The following is a 15,418-nucleotide window of genomic DNA, read 5'->3' as shown; positions in this document are numbered from 1 at the left end:
TCGAACCGACAGTTAAAACACGTGTCGTGCATATTTATTCAAGTATCTCAGAACCAGACTGTTTACCCTCCAACTAAACCGTGTTGGACAAAGAGGACTGTGGGACATACGACAACACCTTATTGGGTTACCTGAACATAGCCTGTATAAGAAATAGATTTAATCTCGAAGACGTCGTCCATTGGTTTGTAGAGTACGGTTTCTTGGCCTGGAGCTAAGAGCTTTGTCAGTTCTGTCTCTACCAGAAAGCAGATCTGCAGCTACTTCCTGTTTATTGATATATCAACAACAACATCCTAAAGAAAGGTAAATGGCTTCAGTCTCTCGTGGGAAATAGTGGGTTTTCCCCACAAGAAGAACTTTAGAGCAGACCCCACAGTAATGGAGGGGGATGCATAATTCTTCAGCGCCATGCCTTTCGAGGCTTTTGATCGTCTGATCGTCAGCCGGTTAACAGTAAAAGGACCGGGTCACTAAGAACCAGAGGGTCCTGGTGGCTCTCTGACTGCCCTTCTCGTTTCCTGATCAGAACTAAATACCCGGCCTGGACGTCATGGAAACGGGTGAAACACAAGCCGATTGTCTCTTGCTGGTTTGTTGAAGACGTCTTGGATGTCATGACATGTGGTGGAAGGACGTCCCGGGGTCTGATGAAGAACTGGTTCAAATCTGGAGCTGATCCAAAATCACCGGGCGGACACAACATATGTTCTGTCTGACTCTGACTGGTTTGATCGTTCCCCAGCAGGACGACGGACCCGATCCATCCCGGTTCGGTGTGTTGGTTATTCGTTCCTTGACTCACGTTGCGAGATAGCGGATGAAGCTTTGTTAGATACCGATACGTCACAGAGACCACCTCCTTCCTTCTGGACGTTCATTTCCCAGAACACCTGGACCCGAACTTAGAGACTCTGACCCTAAACAGAAAACAACAACAACATGGTTTCCTGCCTTTTCCAAGTCCAGTCTGACCTGCCGTCTGCTCCGTCACCGCTTACTGAGAAGATGACGGGACATGTCTCCTGAAGCGTGGACTCCTCGCTGCTGGATGTGATCCTCGTTGGTCCATCTGTCCTGTACGGACGTCTGTCTCCACTTTAAAGCCATCACAACTATGTCTTACTTTAACTCACGTTGCGAGATAGAGGATACAGCTTCGTTAGATACCGTAACCTGGTCACAACCACCACCACCCCCTTCCTTCAGGACGTTCAGGTCCCGGAACAACACGACTGAAAGCGGATCCGAACAGATCCTCAGCTGATATCCGAACATAAAGCAAACGTAATGTCTCTTCTCGTATCACCTGCTGTCTGCTTTATGTTCTGTTCATTGAGAATATGATGCTGGATCGGTTCCTCTTGGGTTCCGCTGTCCTGTTCCAGAGTCTCCAGTTGGAAGCCTGAGCATCACCGACATGTGCATAAGAAAAGGTGTCGTATTCAGACGTACCTTCCTCGTCCTCGTCCTGTTCCTCGTCCTCGTCCTGTTCCTCGTCCTCTTCCTCGTCCTCGTCCTGTTCCTCTTCCTCGTCCTCGTTCTCGTCCTCGTCCTCTTCCTCGTCCTGTTCCTCGTCCTCTTCCTCTTCCTCGCTGCAGTTCTGAAGCGTTTCTTCTCGAGGGTCTCGGTGTTCCTCTGACCTTCAGCTCAGTCTGTAAATAATTGATCAGCGTGCATTCAGTCAGAACCGCAGGAACGAAACCCAACCCAGGACTGCAGAGGATCTTTGAATAGCAGCAGGGTTGACTTCAGAAACACGGCTCAAGGCCTCAGATTTATGTTTAGAGAAACACGTTCAACTTGATCTGCTTTATCTGTGTTCATCTGCTCCGATGGGTCGTCTGTGCATCCGTCGGCTCGATGCTGAGGAACGGCCGAAAACTAGCTATTAAACGATATGAAATAAAACCTGAAATAAGTAAAGACAGATAATGAAGTCGCTATTATTGAATATATAAAGAATTAAAATGGAAAGAAATGCATTTCAAAGAATTCAAAATATAGTTTTTAATAATAAAACCAGTTGATTTACGTATTAAACTTTATTGTCTTGTTTTGACATTTATATTTATTTATATTGACTGTCTTTCATGTGTAGCCACATTAATGCTTTAACCTAAATGCTCACCGGATGATAAACAGCATCAGCGTTCACACTTTGAAACACTTGATAATGCTAAAGGTTGCATCAAGGTGAAGTTAATATAAAGCTCTGGATCAAATGTGTACTTTTACATTTATTAATAACACAATTAAAGAAACACAATGTTCTGAATAACGGATTTACTACTCACCTCCTGTCGGGAGCTGCTGCTGCGCTGCTACTGGAGCGAGAGTGTGTGTGTGTGTGTGTGTGTGTGTGTGTGTGTGTGTGTGTGGTGTGTGTGTGTGTGTGTGTGTGTGTGTGTGTGTGTGTGTGTGTGTGTGTGTGTGTGTGTGTGTGTGTGTGTGTGTGTGTGTGTGTGTGTGTGTGTGTGTGTGTGTGTGTGTGTGTGTGTGTGTGTGTGTGTGTGCGTGCGTGCGCGCGCGTGTGTGTGCGTGCGCGTGTGTGTGTGAGAGAGAGACAAAGCACTGTGGTGTGTTTGAACATGTAAGTGTGTGTGTGTGTGTGTGCGCGCGCGTGCGCGTGTGTGTGTGTGTGAGACAAAGCACTGTGGTGTGTTTGAACATGTAAGTGTGTGTGTGTGTGTGTGTGTGTGTGTGTGTGTGTGTGTGTGTGTGTGTGTGTGTGTGTGTGTGTGTGTGTGTATGTGTGTGAGAGACAAAGCACTGTGGTGTGTTTGAACATGTAAGTGTGCATGCACAGCAACACAAACAGAGCACAGCTGTGTGTCAACACACACACACACACACACACACTCTCTCTCTCACACACACACACACACACACACACACATACACATTTATTAAATAAGGATTGTAATAATTAATGTTAAAGTTTATTCAAGGCAAAAAAGTAAAACATTTGAGCTAAAAAAAGAATTAAAGTCAAAATTAAACGGGAATATTTTCTGTGAGAAAGCGAATAAAATCACTAAGAAATGAAGAAATGTGGATTAAAAAGTCAAAATGTGTTGAAAAAATAATTAAAGTTTTAAGAGAAAAAAACTACAATATTAAATGAATCAATAATTAAGAAAAATATCTGTGTATTTTGGGCAATAAATATATGTTGTTAAATGAAAACCAGTCTCTCCTGATTGATCCTCTGTTTTAACTTAAAGGAGACGCCAGGAAAAAAATATATATATAATACATCAAAATATATAACTTAATGTTTCACGTACAAATACCTTTGTTATTATTTGTATTTACATTAAAAATGCACCTCTAAATACTAAACACTCTTTGAGTCCCAATGAGATGCGGAGATATCCGTCTTAAATCATTTCAATGCGACTCTAAATATAAAAATATCAACAACACATTTCAAATCCAGCTCTTTATCTCACATTATACAATCAAATGAAATATCAAAATATACTTTCTCTGTGAGATAAACTGCAGATTAAAGTATCTAAATATCAAGATGCCGTGAAAAGAATATACATCTTTAACAAATAATAATAAACAAGGTTTCAATATTTAACGTGTAAGTGGATTATTCCCTTTTTATTCCTCACGAGCTTCTGACCTGAAGTACACACACACACACACACACACACACACACACACACACACACACACACACACACACACACACACACACACACACACACACACACAGAAACACACACACACACACACACACACACAGAAACACACACACACACACACACACACAGAAACACACACACACACACACACACACACACACACACACAGAAACACACACACACACACACACACACACACAGAAACACACACACACACACACAGAAACACACACACACACACAACACCACACACGCACACACACGCGCACACACACACACACAGAAACACACACACACAGAAACACACACAGACACACACACACAGGAGGCCACACACACACACACACACACAGAGACACACACACAGAAACACACTAACAGAAGGCCACACACACTCACACGCACACACACAGAAACACACACACACACACACACACTGAGAAATTCCACCATTTCATAATATAGATTGTAAAAAACCGGCTGAGTTTAATTTCTCCCAAACTTAAAATCAAAATATCCAATTTATAAGTTTTGTTTATGTTTTTTATCTTAATTTATATATACATCGAAAATGTCAAAAATAAAAGCATATATCTTTTTGTTTGTTAAATGAATAATGTCTTTTAAATCTCTGCTAAAACCTCTTTGCTCTGGCTTCCAACACGAGACATTTCTCCATGTTGTTGTGTTTCTAGTTATTGTGCTGCTATCGTGTGAGTCTCTGTGCGATGTGTTCCCTGTACAGCGCTTTGTCAGCGGAGGCGGTTTTAAATGTGCTATATGAATAAATAAAGATTGACATTGAGAAGTGGAAACAGACGGATATTCGAGACATGCCGGAGGAGAACATGGACTGAAAGGAGTGAACAGTTTTTCTTCAAGATAAGACGCCGTTATGGCAGACATACGAGGAAGACGAGACAGAGTCACGGACAGAAAACGCAGCTAGCTCGCATGCTAAGCTAGCTCGCATGCTAAGCTAGCTAGTCACAAAGCAAAACCCTGGAGGACAAATAGCAGAATATAAAATCTTAAATCTGAGTTAAATAGCTCTTGTCTTGAGTGTAATGTTCCCTTATTATAATAACAAATAATAAACACGTTAAAATTAAATAAGATAAGTTAGAATCCCTTATTTGCACATACATGTATTAAATATGTTCGTCCTAATCCTTCTTCCACTAACATGGTGCAGGAGGGTTTGACTTCGGAGCATTTCCCCCTCTCGTTAGCATTTAGCCGCGGACAGAAGCTCCTCCTCTTCCCTTCTGGACGTCTGCTCTGAATTCCCAGAACCCAAACCTAGAACGACGGATCTGAAAACTCTCAGAGGTTAAAATCCAGAAGCTGTTTCTCCAGCGTCGTGTTTGAGTTACATCTTTGTTCCTTCATTTCCTATCCACCTGCTGTCGCTCACTAACCAGATATCGGATGTCACAGTAGTCGTAGTCGATTAGTAGTCGATACCAAAACCGTTAAAACACCACGAGAGCTTGACTGCATCATGATGCTGGCTCTCCTTCAGGTCTTAAACTAAATCCTTTGTTTCCTGTCAACCTGCTGTCGGTCACTAACGAGATATCGGATGTCACAAAACCCACGAGTTTAGTAGTCAATACCAAAACCGATGAAACACCACGATAAAAAACTGTATTACGATGTAGCTCCGTTAGCTGCTAACCGCTAACGTTAGCTGCTAACCGCTAACGGAAGCTAACTCTCCTGTAGATTTCCTACTGAGTTGTTGTTCTCAGTGAAGCATGATCAGGATCATTCAGTTCACAGCGTCTGAAACACATCTTCCCGGTTCTAAAGATAAACCACTACCACATGTTTCAGAACCTTGGTTTGGACTCTTCTCTAACTTCGGCTCATATTCGGCTCGGAGTCAGAGTCCGTTTCCTTCATGCTGTTAGTCCAAGAGTTCCTCCGCTCGTTCCTCTGAGGGTCAGAAGTTAAATACATCCTACAGGTCCGTTATTGGCTGGGTGTCCTCGTAGAATGGAACCTGGTTCTGGGTCAGGTGAGGTCCTGGTTCTGGGTCAGGTGACCTCTGGGTCAGCTGGTTGTGGGTCAGGTGAGGTCCTGGACGTCCAGCAGCATGGCGTCCTGCTTCGTCCTCAGCTGGTCTCGAACCAGCAGCAGAGAAACCAGCTGAGAGCTCAGAGCTGCAGAGGAAACGGGAAACAAAGGGTCAAAGCGAGTCCTGCGGGGACGATGCGTTTCTTTTTCTATATTCTGTATTTGGGGTCACGAATCATATCCCTTTAGAGACCCGGAAATTAAATGCGGAATAAAATGTTTCAAAAAAAAAAAACGAAAAAGTACAATAGGGTTTTTTTGAAATGACAAATATCTACACATGTACACGTGTATCTACTTAAACACGCACACATATATACAGTGGGGAAAAAAGTATTTAGTCAGCCACCAATTGTGCAAGTTCTCCCACTTAGAAAGATGAGAGGCCTGTAATGTTCATCCTCGGTACACTTCAACTATGAGAGACAGGATGGGGGAAAGAATCCAGGAAATCACATTGTAGGATTTGTAATGAATTACTTGGTAAAATAAGTATTTGGTCTCCTCCAAACAAACAAGACGTCTGGCTCTCACAGACCTGTACCTTCTTCTTTAAGAGCCTCCTCTGTCCTCCACTCGTTAACTGTATTAATGGCACCTGTTTGAACTCGTTATCAGTATAAAAGACACCTGTCCACAACCTCAAACAGTCACACTCCAAACTCCACTATGGCCAAGACCAAAGAGCTGTCAAAGGACACCAGAAACAAAATGGTAGACCTGCACCAGGCTGGGAAGACTGCATCTGCAACAGGTAAGCAGCTTGGTGTGAAGAAATCAACTGTGGGGGCAATTATTAGAAAAAGGAAGACATACAAGACCACTGATAATCTCCCTCGATCTGGGGCTCCACGCAAGATCTCCCCCTGTGGGGTCAAAGTGACAAGAACGGTGAGCAAAGATCCAGACCCACACGGGGGGACCGAGTCCATGACCTGCAGAGAGCTGGGACCAAAGTAACAACGGCTACCATCAGTAACACACTACGCCGCCAGGGACTCAAACCCTGCAGTGCCAGACGTGTCCCCCTGCTGAAGCCAGTACATGTCCAGGCCCGTCTGAAGGGTGCTAGAGAGCATTTAGATGATCCAGAAGAGGATTGGGAGAATGTCATCTGGTCAGATGAAACTGGACGTGTTTGGAGGAGAAAGAATGCTGAGCTGCATCCAAAGACCACCTGCTGTGAGACACGGGGGTGGGACCATCATGCTTTGGGGCTTTCTGCAAAGGGACCAGGACGACTGATCCGTGGAGAGGAAAGAGTGAATGGGGCCATGTATCGTGAGACTTTGAGTGACAACCTCCTTCCATCAGCAAGGGCATTGAAGATGAAACGTGGCTGGGTCTTTCAGCATGACAATGATCCCAAACACACCGCCCGGGCAACGAAGGAGTGGCTTCGTAAGAAGCATTTCAAGGTCCTGGAGTGGCCTAGCCAGTCTCCAGATCTCAACCCCATAGAGAATCTTTGGAGGGAGTTGAAAGTCTGTGTTGCCCAGCGACAGCCCCAAAGCATCACTGCTCTAGAGGAGGTCTGCATGGAGGAACGGGCCAACGTACCAGCAACAGTGAACACCGCGTGAAGACTTACAGAAAACGTTTGACCTCTGTCGTTGCCAACAAAGGGTATATAACAAAGTATTGAGATGAACTTTTGTTATTGACCAAATCCTTATTTTCCACCATCATTTGCAAATAAATTCTTTAAAAAATCAGACAATGTGATTTCCTGGATTCTTTCCCCCCCCCCCTGTCTCTCAGAGTTGAAGTGAAGGATGAACATTACAGGCCTCTCATCTTTTTAAGTGGGAGAACTTGCACAATTGGTGGCTGACTAAATACTTGTTTGCCCCACTGTACATATATATACAAACATGTACATACACATCAGCGACGTGCAGTCAGGGGAGGCACGGGAGGCAGAGCCTCACCTGACATACTTCAATGTAACCAAAACACCAAAAGAAAAACTAAATAATAATAAAATGTCTCCACTGATCTGTGTGTAAATGTGATTTCTGTTTGATTCCAATCGCTTCTTATAGTCAGAATCAGCAAATGTGCCGAGCTCCGCTACGACTACGGGGAGCGATGAGAAGTGAGGCGGGACGAGCTCTGCCTCTCGTCACCCCACAGAGACTGGCTGGAAAGCGGCCCTCAGCGATGCCTGCACCATCTCACTGTAGGTCACACATGTAATGTTCGTAGATCCCTTTAGTACATGTGTCCTCGCCATCCATAGTCTCTAAAGAACTTATTTCACGTATGATATTCAGGCTCGCTGGTCTCATCACACAACGGCAATGAGAAAGCACCAGGGGAGGCAGCCACAACCTCTGCCGCACTGCAGGGGGCGCACGCGAGCCCACAGGTTCTTGTTGCTACTGTTATTCTGCAGAGACGGTAGACACAACAACAAGCTGGACTTTTGAAACTAGAGGAAGATAAGGAGGACTTTTAGAAAACAGTAATAAGGCGCTTTCACACCGCAGTACTTTCCCCACAAAGGTTCATCAGCACTCTCTAGTTCTCACGAACTAAGTACAGATCGCGTTCACACCGGAAAAAGTCTCTGAGGGAGGATTAGGCAAATGAAGCCGCTGACGTCACTTCTTCTTCTTCTGATTTGGGTTTACTGGCAGGCTGCAAACCACTTCACGGCGTATACTGCCACCGGAGTCCCCGGAGTTGGGGAAGGCTTCAGTAGAAGCTGCTGGGACTCTGTGTGTGTGTGTGTGTGTGTGTGTGTGTGTGTGTGTGTGTGTGTGTGTGTGTGTGTGTGTGTGTGTGTGTGTGTGTGTGTGTGTGTGTGTGTGTGTGTGTGTGTGTGTGTGTGTGTGTGGTGTACCGTGGACTTCCTGCTGTAGTGTGTCTCTCTCTCCCCTCAGCTGCGTCACAGAGTGCTGCTGCAGCTCCTGAAGCTCCAGATGTTTCCTCTCTGAAACACAGTTGCTGGACACACACTGACAGACACACACACACACACACACACACACACACACACACACACACAGGCCAGTGTTAACATTCCTCCAGAAACGTTCTCTCTTTGTAAATAGCTGGGGGCTTATATATATCGTCTGCATATAAACTAAGATTGTGAAAGATTTGAAAGGCAGGTCACTCCACAGAAACTGGCCTCCTTGCTGTCTCTGAGGAACTGCACACGGCCAAAGCAGCCTCCCTCTCCTCTGTCCTCATCCTGTTGGACCTGTCTGCTGCATTCGACACGGTGAACCATCAGATCCTCCTTCACTCTCCAAGAACTTGGAGTTTCAGGCTCTGCACTTTCCCTCCTCACCTCATCCCTCAAAGACCGCACCTACAGGGTCACTTGGAGAGGGTCCGAGTCCGACCCTTGTCAGTTAACTACAGGGGTCCCTCAGGGCTCTGTTCTTGGTCCCCTCCTCTTCTCCTTGTACACAAACTCGCTCGGATCAGTCATTAGCCCGCATGGTTTTTCATACCACTGCTACGCTGACGACACCCAATGAGTCCTGTCCTTCCCCCGCTCAGAGACCCAGGTCGTCGCACGCATCTCTGCTTGTTTAGCTGACATCTCTCAGTGGATGTCTGCTCTATGAAACCTGATCGAATGTACTTATTGTAAGTCGCTTTGGATAAAAGCGTCAGCTAAATACCTGTACTTTCTACTTCTTACATGTTGAACTCAAATACCTGTACTTTCTACTTCTTACATGTTGAACTCAAATACCTGTACTTTCTACTTCTTACATGTTGAACCCAAATACCTGTACTTTCTACTTCTTACATGTTGAACCCAAATACCTGTACTTTCTACTTCTTACATGTTGAACACAAATACCTGTACTTTCTACTTCTTACATGTTGAACTCAAATACCTGTACTTTCTACTTCTCTCATGTTGAACTCAAATACCTGTACTTTCTACTTCTCTCATGTTGAACTCAAATACCTGAACTTTCTACTTCTCACATGTTGAACCCAAATACCTGTACTTTCTACTTCTCACATGTTGAACACAAATACCTGTACTTTCTACTTCTTACATGTTGAACTCAAATACCTGTACTTTCTACTTCTTACATGTTGAACTCAAATACCTGTACTTTCTACTTCTCACATGTTAAACTCAAATACCTGTACTTTCTACTTCTCACATGTTGAACTCAAATACCTGTACTTTCTACTTCTCTCATGTTGAACTCAAATACCTGAACTTTCTACTTCTCACATGTTGAACCCAAATACCTGTACTTTCTACTTCTCACATGTTGAACACAAATACCTGTACTTTCTACTTCTTACATGTTGAACTCAAATACCTGTACTTTCTACTTCTTACATGTTGAACTCAAATACCTGTACTTTCTACTTCTCTCATGTTGAACCCAAATACCTGTACTTTCTACTTCTTACATGTTGAACTCAAATACCTGTACTTTCTACTTCTTACATGTTGAACACAAATACCTGTACTTTCTACTTCTTACATGTTGAACTCAAATACCTGTACTTTCTACTTCTTACATGTTGAACTCAAATACCTGTACTTTCTACTTCTCACATGTTCAACTCAAATACCTGTACTTTCTACTTCTTACATGTTGAACTCAAATACCTGTACTTTCTACTTCTCACATGTTGAACTCAAATACCTGTACTTTCTACTTCTTACATGTTGAACTCAAATACCTGTACTTTCTACTTCTCACATGTTGAACTCAAATACCTGTACTTTCTACTTCTCACATGTTGAACTCAATACCTGTACTTTCTACTTCTCTCATGTTGAACTCAAATACCTGTACTTTCTACTTCTCTCATGTTGAACACAAATACCTGTACTTTCTACTTCTCACATGTTGAACTCAAATACCTGTACTTTCTACTTCTCACATGTTGAACTCAAATACCTGTACTTTCTACTTCTTACATGTTGAACTCAAATACCTGTACTTTCTACTTCTCTCATGTTGAACTCAAATACCTGTACTTTCTACTTCTCACATGTTGAACTCAAATACCTGTACTTTCTACTTCTCTCATGTTGAACTCAAATACCTGTACTTTCTACTTCTTACATGTTGAACTCAAATACCTGTACTTTCTACTTCTCACATGTTGAACACAAATACCTGTACTTTCTACTTCTCACATGTTGAACTCAAATACCTGTACTTTCTACTTCTCTCATGTTGAACTCAAATACCTGTACTTTCTACTTCTCACATGTTGAACTCAAATACCTGTACTTTCTACTTCTTACATGTTGAACTCAAATACTTGTACTTTCTACTTCTTACATGTTGAACCCAAATACCTGTACTTTCTACTTCTTACATGTTGAACCCAAATACCTGTACTTTCTACTTCTTACATGTTGAACTCAAATACCTGTACTTTCTACTTCTCACATGTTGAACTCAAATACCTGTACTTTCTACTTCTCTCATGTTGAACCCAAATACCTGTACTTTCTACTTCTTACATGTTGAACTCAAATACCTGTACTTTCTACTTCTCACATGTTGAACTCAAATACCTGTACTTTCTACTTCTCTCATGTTGAACTCAAATACCTGTACTTTCTACTTCTTACATGTTGAACTCAAATACCTGTACTTTCTACTTCTCACATGTTGAACTCAAATACCTGTACTTTCTACTTCTCTACATGTTGAACTCAAATACCTGTACTTTCTACTTCTCTCATGTTGAACTCAAATACCTGTACTTTCTACTTCTCACATGTTGAACTCAAATACCTGTACTTTCTACTTCTCACATGTTGAACTCAAATACCTGTACTTTCTACTTCTCTCATGTTGAACTCAAATACCTGTACTTTCTACTTCTCACATGTTGAACTCAAATACCTGTACTTTCTACTTCTCACATGTTGAACTCAAATACCTGTACTTTCTACTTCTTACATGTTGAACTCAAATACCTGTACTTTCTACTTCTTACATGTTGAACTCAAATACCTGTACTTTCTACTTCTCACATGTTGAACTCAAATACCTGTACTTTCTACTTCTCTCATGTTGAACTCAAATACCTGTACTTTCTACTTCTCACATGTTGAACTCAAATACCTGTACTTTCTACTTCTCTCATGTTGAACTCAAATACCTGTACTTTCTACTTCTTACATGTTGAACCCAAATACCTGTACTTTCTACTTCTCACATGTTGAACTCAAATACCTGTACTTTCTACTTCTTACATGTTGAACTCAAATACCTGTACTTTCTACTTCTCACATGTTGAACTCAAATACCTGTACTTTCTACTTCTCTCATGTTGAACCCAAATACCTGTACTTTCTACTTCTCACATGTTGAACTCAAATACCTGTACTTTCTACTTCTTACATGTTGAACTCAAATACCTGTACTTTCTACTTCTCACATGTTGAACTCAAATACCTGTACTTTCTACTTCTTACATGTTGAACTCAAATACCTGTACTTTCTACTTCTTACATGTTGAACCCAAATACCTGTACTTTCTACTTCTTACATGTTGAACTCAAATACCTGTACTTTCTACTTCTCACATGTTGAACTCAAATACCTGTACTTTCTACTTCTTGTGGCCCTAATCCTAACCCTTGACATGTTGCCGTTGGTCACCATGGAAACATTCATTAGCTAACAATGACATTATTGTTCTGTTCATATAAAGGGAGGTCAGGTACTCTTTAAAGCAGCTGCTAGCTATGGGTACTTTTTACTGAAGTACACTTCAAAGCCTCTTTACTTTCACTGGAGTAAGGATGCGTGTTGACTCACCACTCCCTCTCTCTGATTGGCCCAGCAGCTCGTCCCTCAGCCTCCTCAGAGCCGACACCACTTCCTGTTTCAATCCGGCGCCTCGGCATCCATTCTGCCCCGCTCCCTTTGAAACCTGACGGAAAGTGACTTTAGTTTAGTTACTGCAGCAACCAAGGACGTGGAGATGAAAGTCACAACGAGAGGAAGCATCCTTCATGCTCGTGCTTCAGTCACAGAGAGCGTTAGTGGCCGATCTGAAGAAACGCTGTCCCCGTTCTGAGATATTCACAGGTCTGAGACGTAAGGAAACACGAGAGGCAGATGGTTATTAAACCCCCAAAGCGGTACGATCTGCTTTAAGGTATTATTAGGAAGTTTAAAACAATGCCAGATTAAAGTCTCGTTTGTTATCTGTAGTACGGCTTTAACGCGCTAATGGAAAAGCATTGCTGCAGTCCAGCCTGATGTTCCTACCAGGGTTTCCGCTAGGATTTTTTCTCGACGGTCAAATGTCCGGGCAGATTTTATTTTACCGGACAAATTTGAAACTTACCGTGTGTCATATTTCAATAATAATAATAATAGTTGTGTAGCAGAGTTTCCGTAGCAGGTAATCACCGGACTATGAGCAGATATGCTGATGTTTAAAACTCAGTTCACGGGCTCATTTTATATTGCTTCAGTTTATAATCGTAACAGATCGAAAAAAATTCAGATTAATTTTTCAATAAATGATTCCACAACAACAAACAACATAATTATTACATTAAAACAAACTACTTGTAGTAGATAACGTACATTATTCAGAAGTTTACATCAACTTTGAATAATAACACGGGAGAAACGGAGCCTCTCTTTTCCCCTCTCCCTCCCTCTCTCGCTCTCTCTCTCCCTCTCTCCCTCGCTCTCTCTCACAGCAGTCAGTTTCTCAAGCAGCTCCTGCAGCTCGCTAAACAGAGGGCGGGGCTTCAGGTGATCATGCAGAGCTGCATGTCTCGGTCAGACTCAGCAGCTGATCTGATCTCTCTCTCTCTCGCTCTCTCTCTCTCTCTCTCCCTCCCTCTCTCTCTCCCTCTCTCTCTCTCTCTCCCTCTCCCTCCCTCTCTCTCTCTCCTGACAGCCTGTCAGTTTTCTCAAGCCGCGCCTGCAGCTCGCTAAACAGAGGGCGGGGCTTCAGGTTATTCATGCAGAGCTGCGTGTCTCGGTCAGACTCAGCAGCTGATCTGATCTCTCTCTCGCTCCGGTTACACTTCACTCGCGTTCATGTCCATATCGATCAGATGCAGCTCTCCTGATCGGCCCTTTATAGAGAGCACCGATCAAACTATTAAGAGTGAATATCGGCCGATAATGACCGGCGGCCCGATCGATCGGAGGCCTCCCTAATTATTACCAGACATTTTGACCGTCAGCTTTGAATTTACGTTTTTTATAAATTTTACCAGCTAAAAACGGTAATTACCGGCTAACGGAAACCTGGTTCCTACGTCTTTCAAATTGAGCGGCTGCTATTTTCTTGTGCAATCCCTAAAATACGTGTTGTGTACCTCTTTCTCCTCGTCCTCCTCGCTGTCGCTGTTGTTGACGAAGCAAAGCTGCAGGTTTTTGTGGTGCTGAAATCTTAAAACAGGAAACAACGAGGAGCTAATATTATATCTATTATCGTCATCCTCTATTATTATTATTATATTATTATTATACTAGCAGAGAAATTAATTCCATTTTTTTATTGAAATTGAAAATATTCTCCTAACTTTCTAAATGATTTGATTTCTTCTTCTTTTTTCTGTAGTTTTTTGAACTTCAAAATGTAGTTATGTTGAAATAAATTCACCAAATGTATTATTATAATACATTTTAAGGAATAAAAACAAAGGTTATTAATAACAACAAAACAAGTTATTTCAAGTATTTAAACGTTAATATTACTTTTATCTTCCTGGAAAACCTTGTAGAATAAATGAAAATAAAAATATGATTAAAAGAATAAAATATTAATTAATTAAAATATGTTGTTGTTGTTGTTGTGTTACCGTGACGACACGACAGCGACACGGCACTTCCTTAAATCTTCCTCGTCTTCCTCCCAAACGTCTCTCCACTCGCCCTCCTCCGGCCTCTGCAGGTAAACAACAATAACAACATTATCATTTAATTGATTTATTACAATATTAGGATGAAAAATGTTAAAAAAAATATTGTGAAAACACTCAATTTAGATTATATGTTTTATTTAGTCTGTGTAAAATTAAATAAATACAGAATATTAATAATAAAACAACACAAGAACACCTGGATTAACAACATAATAAGATATTTAATGTAGAAAAAGGAGGAAGAAGTTAATATTTATAAAGTCCTGTCCACTTTTAATATTTTATAATCATAGACGTAAAGACAATTTAATCACAATATTCAATATTAAAAATAACCTCCAATAATGAACTCAAATCAGTTTTTCTCTGTCTGGCGAAACAGCTATAAAAACTACATTACCCATGATCCTCTGCTGCGCTTAATAGTGAATCAGAGCAATGGGGAATTCACGCTAAAACATAAAAGTCTGCATGACGTTCCAGACATTGCATTTTTAATAAGCAACGCTGACAGGAAGTCGTCTTTGAGGACACCGAGCATTGTGGGAAATGTAGTCTTTAGAGAATTAACACCACTAACAGAAACCGAGGCCGTTTCTCAATGTCGAGTAAAGCTGCTGCAGAGCCACTATTTCAAGCATACTACGTCATCGAGTGGCGCCGAATGCTGGACATTTAAACAGTCCTTCGGCGCCACTCGATGACGTAGTATACTTGAAACAGTGGCTCTGCAGCAGCTTTACTCGACATTGAGAAACGGCCCCTGACTCTCTTGGTCACTGACCTTTGACCTCTCGCTCCTCTCCTGCTGCTCCAG

The 15,418-nt window shown here is 42.1% G+C and overlaps 1 protein-coding gene across 1 annotated transcript in view; it reads right to left on the bottom strand.

The window, feature by feature from the left end:
* Positions 1 to 3,897: 3,897 nt before the first annotated feature.
* The window catches only part of LOC117443962 (uncharacterized), a 12,425-nt gene continuing 904 nt past the window's right edge, over positions 3,898 to 15,418 (bottom strand). The window contains exons 2-7 of the mRNA XM_034079749.2: positions 15,386 to 15,418; positions 14,539 to 14,624; positions 14,053 to 14,125; positions 12,524 to 12,638; positions 8,590 to 8,704; positions 3,898 to 5,827 (exon numbers count right to left, since the gene is read on the bottom strand). The exon at positions 15,386 to 15,418 is cut by the window's right edge and continues 155 nt beyond it. Of these exons, the coding sequence (XP_033935640.1) occupies positions 5,626 to 5,827; positions 8,590 to 8,704; positions 12,524 to 12,638; positions 14,053 to 14,125; positions 14,539 to 14,624; positions 15,386 to 15,418 (624 nt within the window). The 3' untranslated portion in view covers positions 3,898 to 5,625. The remainder of the gene's footprint in view (positions 5,828 to 8,589; positions 8,705 to 12,523; positions 12,639 to 14,052; positions 14,126 to 14,538; positions 14,625 to 15,385) is intronic.

This window comes from Pseudochaenichthys georgianus, unplaced genomic scaffold (genome assembly GCF_902827115.2).
Source record: "Pseudochaenichthys georgianus unplaced genomic scaffold, fPseGeo1.2 scaffold_713_arrow_ctg1, whole genome shotgun sequence".
In the NCBI taxonomy this organism is placed as follows: Eukaryota; Metazoa; Chordata; class Actinopteri; order Perciformes; family Channichthyidae; genus Pseudochaenichthys; species Pseudochaenichthys georgianus.
The sequence above is the reverse complement of the archived record's forward strand: the minus strand, read 5'-3'. Positions and strand labels throughout refer to the sequence as shown.